The 8,532-nt window shown below is 54.7% G+C and overlaps 2 protein-coding genes across 8 annotated transcripts in view; both read right to left on the bottom strand.

The window, feature by feature from the left end:
* Window positions 1-15: 15 nt before the first annotated feature.
* The window catches only part of PLEKHM3 (pleckstrin homology domain containing, family M, member 3), a 118,921-nt gene continuing 110,404 nt past the window's right edge, over window positions 16-8,532 (bottom strand). For all 7 annotated transcript variants that reach the window (XM_010564984.1, XM_010564991.1, XM_010564976.1 and 4 more), the window contains one exon: window positions 16-623. The gene's annotated coding sequence lies outside the window, so the exon portion shown is untranslated. The remainder of the gene's footprint in view (window positions 624-8,532) is intronic.
* On the bottom strand, window positions 6,844-8,532 carry FZD5 (frizzled class receptor 5; the record flags this gene model as incomplete). Its single annotated transcript, XM_010569159.1, has 1 exon — window positions 6,844-8,532. A coding segment is annotated over one exon (1,689 nt), but the record flags the coding sequence as incomplete, so codon positions are not given.

Below are 8,532 nucleotides of genomic sequence, written 5' to 3'. Positions count from 1 at the left end.
CCCCGGCCCTCCAAAGTGAATTTTATCTTGTGCAACTGCTTTAGAGGCTTGGGTTTTGCTCTTTCTGAGATTTTGGAACAGAGCTTACTTTCAGGCTCTGAAACTGAACTCTAAACAGGATAAGTATTATTAGACTCTTCCTGTTACAAGTCTTTGTAGTATCTTCCCTTCTTGGATCCAAACAGATTCTAGGCGGTTTGTCCTAGGAGCAGATCTGCCTCCGAATGGCACAGGTTTTGTGCACCTCCTCTTCCAGCCAAGGCCCAGACACTTACACTGAATAGCAAGTCCATATACCTTTGAGAGTGTGGGGCTGTCTGAGTGTCATCATCAGTTTGGCTGCACTCAACTGTTAAAATGATGTGTATAGCCTTTTGTGGTATGCAAATATGCCAGCCCCTGGCTCCCAAATCCTTGGAACTTGGCACTTCAGGTATTGATCACAGTTCAACTTTGAAAATAACGCTACATCTTCAGGTGGTTTTCCTTTCTCATGTTTGTATTAAAAGAAAAGCTAATAAACTCTATTTTAATTAAAGTTAAAGGTGAATTGTGTGTTCTGTACAGCTGTCTGATTTCATTCCCCCTCATGAGTATTTGGGGCTGTGCAGCTTCTCTCAAGTCTGAAAAAAGAAGGAAGAAAACCCAGTGGTGTGTGTTAAGGCCCTTCCGTTCCCCATACCAGCCCCTCGCCTTCATTTTATCACAGCGACTTGTGAATGTCTGGGGAGCCGGCAGCAGAGGTCATTTGGCAACTGTGAGCCGCTTGGTTGGCAGCATGGGGCAGGGCCCTGGCAGCCTGCTTCAGCTGAAGGCGTGGTAGAGTCTTGTGTAGCTGCCTATTCCCACATGTCGTTTGGATTTAGAATTTGACTCAGGCTGCTCAAATAACGACTCACTGACAGTTTCTTTGCACTTAAATGGCCTTTAAGTAGGGCCAGTCTCTCTCTGGAGGTGATTTGCTGGTTTTTAAGTCCTCCCTTGAGAAGCACTAAATTGGAAGCTACGAGTGACCAACTCCTGGATTGACTTGTGACCTAATTGCTAACAAGTTTTTTTTTTTTTCCTTAGCACCGCCAGGTGCCTTCAACTTTGTGGGATCTGTCTGGATGCACTTTTCTGCGGGCTGGCGCACAGCTTCTGCAAGTGCAGCCATTCAGCTGCGAGGTGCTCAGCAGAAACTTGGGGCATTTACCTTTTTTGCCAAATGAGATGGAGGCTTTTCCTGCTGATCTGGATGGCAGATGAATGACAACTCGAGCTGACAGCTGCTTCTGCAATATATCCTGCAGGAGACTGCTGCTCCGAACTTAATTTTGCCTCGCACCTTAACTGGTTTTACTGTAGCATAGCCCAGAGCACATTGTCAGTAGGATTTTGCTCTGTTCAGCAGATACTGAACAGGGCTCAACTACAACTCAGCTTCTTAAGAGAGGAAAAACAGCAATTCCATTTAACTTTCTGGTTAAAATGGTCCTGGTAAAAGAGTTGTTAGATTCTGGAAAACACAACTAGTGGATTTCTTAGGTAAACAATAAAAAGTAAACCATACAGCTGCCTTTTGAAGGGATGAGCAGCGATAGCGTTTCAGAAGGAATTGCATTTAGGTGGTTCTGCTGGAAGATGAACTGAGGGAGGGGGGATACCCTGTAACTTTGCCACGTGTTGGCAGCACATTTCTCAAAAAGGCAAAAGAAACACAAACATAGTTAGAATACAGGAATTGCAGAGATTGTTACCTCTGCTCCCAGGGAAGAGCAACCAGCTACAGGATCAATGATGTACCTTGTTTCTCTTAACCCAACAGCTGAATAATATTTAATCTATGTTGAGGTGACCTCTGCCTGCATTCAGTTCCAGGGCAGCAACCCCCAGCTGGCAGTAAATACTGTTTGCAGAGACAATAGCTATGTTATGGCCCAGCAAGAATAATGTGAGCACCAGCAAGAATAACAAGAGCATTGTATGGTAGCGGTCAGCAGGGGCAGCAAGTCATGGATGTGTTTGTGGGCTACGTGATGCCCTTGGGCTTCAGCAGCCCTTTCCCTTTGTGTACGGGACTGTGTATTTTGTTTCTAAGGGAATTTTATGAGAGCTACTTCAGTGTGGGTTTGGCAGTTAAGAGGACAGGCACTTCAGCGATGGAATAAATGTCAAGACCATTGCTTCTGGATAAGAGCATAGGCGTCAAGCATCACCTGAGCAAGTAGAAGAGGACAGAAGAGCAATTGAGGCAAGAGCTTGCACAGGGGCTTGGCAGGCGTGCGTGGGGCAGGGTGAGCCGGTGTGTTCAGAGCTCAGTACGAAGCAGGCTGCTGCCCCTGTCCTGCACTGGTATTTCTCATAGCACAATAGTGCAGTAGCATTATGTAGGCATGATTTTCTGTAATGTTATCTGGGAAAACTACACTTGCACCAAATAAGTTATTTGACAATATACAGTGAATTACAGGGTGCTGCCAAAGTGACTGTAGTGCCCTTACACCACCACCCCCTGCTACACACACACCCCCGCCCCCAGTTGACCACCTAGAGAAAGAGCATTTAACTGGCTGAACATGGGCTTGTTTGTCATCATAGGATTAGAAATTTCGGGCTTACTTTGCAGACAAGGCATGTTTTAGGTGAAACAACCACTTTGGCTTCTGCTCTGTCATATTTGAGAAGCCACATGGTCCCCATGCTGTCAGACACTGTCATTCTCCATGCCACCCAGCCTGAAATTGTGGTGTATTATTTGCACTGTTTAACACCAAGGAAGCCAGTGACTGCCTCGAGGATGGCCTAAATTGACCAGATGGGACACGGAGAGCACAAGAGCAACACACCAGCACAAGCATTAGGCTGGGCTGTGCACGACCACACGTGTGCTCACAGGAAGAGAGTCCTGCAGGTGATATGCAAACGGTTGCCTGCAGTAATGGCCCTTCCCTTGCTCCAAAACGGTGGCTCAAGGTAGGCAGCGGATGGCAGCTCTGCCAAACTCCTATTTACTGAGGACACAGTGGCTTCCTGGGATGCGAGGATGACAACAAGGCTGCCAGCAAAGTGCTGGAGTTACTTCTGGAGGCAGGCGGTCAGTGTCTGCAGTTCCTCAGTAAGAACCTCGTGCTGAGATGGTGCACATCCCCCTCCACAGCCCAAAACAGTTGCCCTGCGTGCGATAGGATCAGCCCCTGACAGTGTGTTTTGCCTGCACTTGAGCACGGGGAGGGCAGATCAGCCAGCACTGAGGAATCGGGTGAGTCAGTCTGTGTGGCTGTCAGGTTTATCGTTGGGTGCTGGAATGCTGCTTCCAGGTAAGAGATCCTATCTAGTGGGACCTAGTGTGTGCCTACACACCTAACTAGATAGCAGAGTCCTGCACCATTAGTCACCACGAAGCCAGCCTTAACCCCTTGCTGTCCTTCCTACAGTGCTCCTCGCAACACGAGAGAGGGCACAGCAGATGGCAACATGGATGCTCAGATCGGCGTGCAGCATCCCCCTTGGCTAAGAGCTGTCATCTGCTTGGCCTGAAAAGTATCAAAGGGCACCTACTCAGGGCCTGATCTCAGCACAGGGCGAGGGACTGATACTGTGCAAACTGCAGAACACCAATAAAAGTTGATAGTTAACCCTCTTCTACCAGCGAGGTGTGACTTTGGCCTGTCAAGGAAACACGCTAGCAAGCGAGGTCACGGGCACCAGCCAGCAGCAACGGCAGCCCCTGAGGATTAAACCCAGTTCAGTGCAGAGCCAGGCTGCTGCACCCGGGCTGGGACGTGCAGCACCGTGGTGGGCCGTGGCATGCCAGCGGTGAGGGCGCGGGTATGTGACACCCCCCATTCCGAGGGCAGCACCCCGTGGGGTTCGTGCACACAGACCATGCTATTCCTGCACCATGCAAGTGTAGTTTCCTCACCAGTCCCCCACGATCCCTTGTGATAAGAGCCCCACACAGCCCTCCAGCACATGCCTCCCTGTCCCTCCCCACAGTTAAGTTTTTATGGTAATTAATATTCTAGCAGAAGCAAAGAAAACACCACACACTTTTTTTGTCCTCATAGATAACTAATCTCAATACTTCTCTTTGAATAAAATTTGTTCAGCTTTTCACAAAATATAGTACAGTTATTTAAACAACGTTGAAGAGCATCAGTAACGGAAGAGGCAAAAAACCAACATGTAAATTGGCTACAGCATACAGGGCACACGGCAACGGCTCCTTTCCCCCTCCTGCCACTTGTTGCTGAGAAGCCTGGCTCAAACACAAGTTGATTGTATTAACCTACCGTTAGATCAAAGCTGAAAATGCTCTTGCATTTTTCAATAGGCAACAGTTTGTAGCTAATCTTGGATTTCTTTTTTTTTTTTTTTCCTTTAAAAAAAAAGCTTTACACAGTCAGTTGCACTTTGGAAAAAAACAAAAACAACAAAACACCACCTTTGACACGGTTTTGTTCGTTGTATTGCATGATGTGTGTTTAGCTGTATCTACAAAAGGCACTATAGAAAGAGAGGAGTCCAGCAAGGCGTGGATTGGAGCAGGCTGGAATCATTTAATGCCCTGGATTACAACACGAGACTACCCACAGCGTCTCTGTGCCTGACCTGCCTCGCTGCCGAGAACACACCTGTCCCAAACCCATACCAAAGGTCACTACGGCTTCTGTATGTACGAACCAGGCTATAATACAACTATTTACAGTTTGTAACACAACATGGTACAATTCTGTCCACGGTGAAGTACTGCAGCATGCTGGAGGGAGTGAGCCCTCTGTGTAAGAGTGCTGATATGAGCGGCTGAGCAGTCCCTGCCGAGCCCTCCATCCCTGCACCGCTGGCCCCTCTGGCCAGAATGCCCCAGAGACACTCATGCAGTACCTTGGCAGTACCTTTATCAGTAGATGTGCCACTCAAGTGTCCCCTCACTTCTCAGGCTTTGGGTTTAAAATGAGGTGGAAACCTTCTTGACTGAAGTGGTCCGAGGGCGTTCAGAACAACCTCAGATCCTTGCAGTCCCGCAGGAGCAAAGCCAGCAGTTGTTCTCCAGTGCTCAAGCAGCCAGGTCACGGTGCCACGCTTGAATGAGGGCAAAAAGGACTCAAGTAGTGGCTGGGCAGTTACATACATGATCACCACTTAGGGTAGCGGGGAAAAAAAACAAAATCGGGTGCTTTCACAAGCAGGCTGAAGCCAGAGGCAGCCATCTCTCGCCAGCTGTGCCCCATCCCGTGCCGCAGCCAAAGCCCCTCACCCTCGCTGCATTCAGTGAAGTTGACAACCAGGCCCCCCCGCCATCACTCTACTTATCGAAACCCAGCTGTCACCACCACTTAATGCCAGGCACCAGTTCTGTCAGTGCTCTGCTGCTGTCTGACCTAGGGAAGTGAAAAACGCTTAGGAAGCTGGAGGAAAGAGACTACAAATGCTCTACTGAGTTTTCCTAAATTAACTGCTCACTCTCGAACCCGGCACTGTCTCCAACAGAGGCACAGCTTTGAAAAAAGCAGCAAGAAGTGTTGTAGCTGGCTGGCTAGAAAACCCAGCTGCTCCCCAGGAGAGACAGACTGCCGCCTGGCTTGAAAAACCTCCCCGCCATGCACACACTACCTGCTGCAGAAGCACAACCACCCTCTTAGGGTTGGTTGTGCCACGCTCAGCTGCTGCACCGCGTTCCACAGCTGGCAGGCAGGGCGCTGGGGCTGCCTACCTCACCCCAGGTAACCTGCACGGCACCAGGCAGACACGAGAAACTCACCCTGCTGCAGAGGCGAGAGGCACGGAGCAGCATCCACCCCTTCCCAGAGCACATGGCAGCTCGGGAGGAGGCTACTCCTGGGCTCCTTGCAAACCCCGTGCTGGGACAGCAGCCTCGTCACCCGTGCAACCCCTCAGCCCTCCGGGGCGAGTTGCTCCATGGAGTGGAGCTGGATGCCCACCGCAGAGCGGCGGGGCGAACCCAGGAGTCGGTGCTGCAGAGCTGAGCCCCACCGGCACCAGTCCCTGCCCGGCCCCGAGCCCCCTGCCTGGGGAGAGCCTGCAGGCGCTTGCCCCAGGGAGAAGGGACCTTTGGGACCGCCTGGTCCCCACCTGCGCTGCAGACAGTTGGGACCCTCTCCCTGCCCGCCTCAAGGGCTGGGTGGCAGTTCCTCCCTGCAGCCCCTTCCTCCTGCACCGCCACTGCCTGCGAAGCCCCCAGCCCGCGCAGCTCCCTCCCTCCCGCCCAGCGTGCCGCTGCCCCAGCGGGGCCAGCGGCAACATCGCACTGGGGCCCCCAGCCCCCTCCTCCGCAACACGGAGCTGTGCCCGGGGACCTGGGTGCAGCACAGCAGGGAGGCAGTCCACACTGCCAGCTCTCCCCGGCCCCCTCGCATCCCCCCAGGGTTCTGGCGAGCGCCTCGGTGCCGGTGCCAGTGCATCACCCAGGGGTGGGAGCCACCACCTGCCCTGCCTGCTGCAGCTCTCCCCTTCACCCCAGCACCAGCGAGACCTGCCCAGAGGCTCACTGTGGGACACAAATCAGTGCTCGAGGGCTACCTGCCACCTGACCGACCCGCAAGCAGCAGCACCCCAGGACCCCAAACAGGGCGTGGGACCCCAAATGGGGGCATACACGACGGTGCCAGGCTCCAGGCCTCCCTGTCCCTCTGCCTCCATGTCGCTGGCAACACCTCCCCCTGCCCTGCCTGGGGCCGTGGCTGCTCTGTGCCCTGCGGGTGCACTCGCTCGGTCCCGGGCAGCACTGCCACGGTGGGGCTGAGGATGCCGGGGTGGCCCAGCTGCCACCCCCTCTTCTGTGGCCCAGGGTCTTTGCAACCCTCTCCTCCCTGTGGCTGGGGTCACTGAGGCTCTCTCCGGTCACACGTGGGACAGCGGGACCTGCTTGTGGTAGGAGGCCATGCTGGGCAGCACCGTCCTGCCTGCCAGCGCCGGGCTGGCCTCACCGTACACGGAGGCACCCGCAGGCTTCCTGGCCTGGCAGCAGCGGGCCGTGAAGCGCCTCCAGGACTCAAGTGTCTTTCCGGACCAGATCCAGACGCCGGATGTGATGCCCACCACAAGGCACATGAAGTACTTAAGCATGAAGACGGCGTAGTCGGGCTTGGGACGGTGGGGGTCCCCCGGGCAGGAGCAGTTCTGCGCCCGCTCCCATGCCTCCCGGTTGTGCTGCTCGTAGATGTAGCAGGCGATGACGATGGTGGCAGGTACCGTGTAGAGCACAGTGAAGATGCCGATGCGGATCATCAGCTTCTCCAGCTTGTCAGTCTTGGTGCCGCCCTGCTTGATCACGCTGCGGATGCGAAAGAGAGAGACGAAGCCGGCCAGCAGGAAGAGGCTGCCGGTGAAGAGATAAACCACCAGTGGTGCCAGCACGAAGCCCCGCAGGTTCTCCAGGCTCTGGTTGCCCACGTAGCAAACCCCAGCCACTGGGTCGCCATCCACAGAGCTGAGTGCCAGTACAGCGATGGATTTGGCGCTGGGTATGAGCCAGGCAGCCAGGTGGAAGTACTGCGCGTAGCTAGCGATGGCCTCGTTGCCCCACTTCATGCCGGCTGCCAGGAACCAGGTGAGGGACAGGATGACCCACCAGATGGAGCTGGCCATGCCAAAGAAGTAGAGGAGAAGGAAAACCACGGTGCAGAGAGCCGGGCCCGTGGTCTCATAGTGGATGTGGTGGTGCTCCGGGTTGCAAGCCACGTTGGCGTGCCCTGCCACCAGCCGCACGATGTAGCCCACGGAGACAAAGAGGTAGCAAGCAGAGAGGAAGATGATGGGTCGCTCGGGGTACTTGAAGCGCTCCATGTCGATGAGGAAGGTGGCCACGGTGGTGGAGGTGGAAAGGAAGCAGAGGATGGACCAGAGGCCGATCCAGAAGGTGGCAAAAGTCTTCTCATCCTGGGTGAAGTAGGGCTGGTAGCAGGGGATGGCGCAGTTGGGTACCTGCCCAGTCCTGATACGGTTGTACAGCGGATGGGACTCCTTGGAGATGGGGATCAGGGGTGCTTTGCACTTGCAAGTCCGGCCGCAGTCCATCCCCGAGGGGCGCTGCCCATCGAGCGGCGTCAGGTTTTTGGCCGCGTCCTTGGCCGGGTGCGTGGGCTTCCCAAAGAAGGGCGGCAGGGTGGTGGCTTCCGTGCGGTTGTATCCCATGCAGAGCACCTCGGTGTCCCCCAGCACGGGCAGGCTGTCGCAGCTCATCCTCTCGGGCCAGGCGAAGCCGTACTGCTGCATGATGGGCGAGCAGCCGGCCTTGGCCCGCTCGCAGACGGAGCGGCAGGGGGGCAGCGGCTTGGTGTAGTCGGGCAGGCAGATGGGGGTGTACATGCTGCAGAGGAAGAAGCGCAGGTCCGGGGAGCACTGGATCTCCACCAGCGGCCAGAACTGGTGCACCTCCAGCCCGGCCTCGTCCTGCGTGTCGTGGTTGAACTGGTTGGGCATGTAGGTGAGGTTGTAGCCGATGCCCTTGCACATCGGCACCGTGATCTCCTGGCACACCAGCGCCTTGGAGGCGGCGCGCCCCGCCGCCGGCAGCCCCAGCAGCAGCGG

This window comes from Haliaeetus leucocephalus, unplaced genomic scaffold, assembly GCF_000737465.1.
Source record: "Haliaeetus leucocephalus isolate CR32 unplaced genomic scaffold, Haliaeetus_leucocephalus-4.0 Scaffold1, whole genome shotgun sequence".
In the NCBI taxonomy this organism is placed as follows: Eukaryota; Metazoa; Chordata; class Aves; order Accipitriformes; family Accipitridae; genus Haliaeetus; species Haliaeetus leucocephalus.
This window is presented reverse-complemented; position numbering and strand designations above follow the sequence as displayed.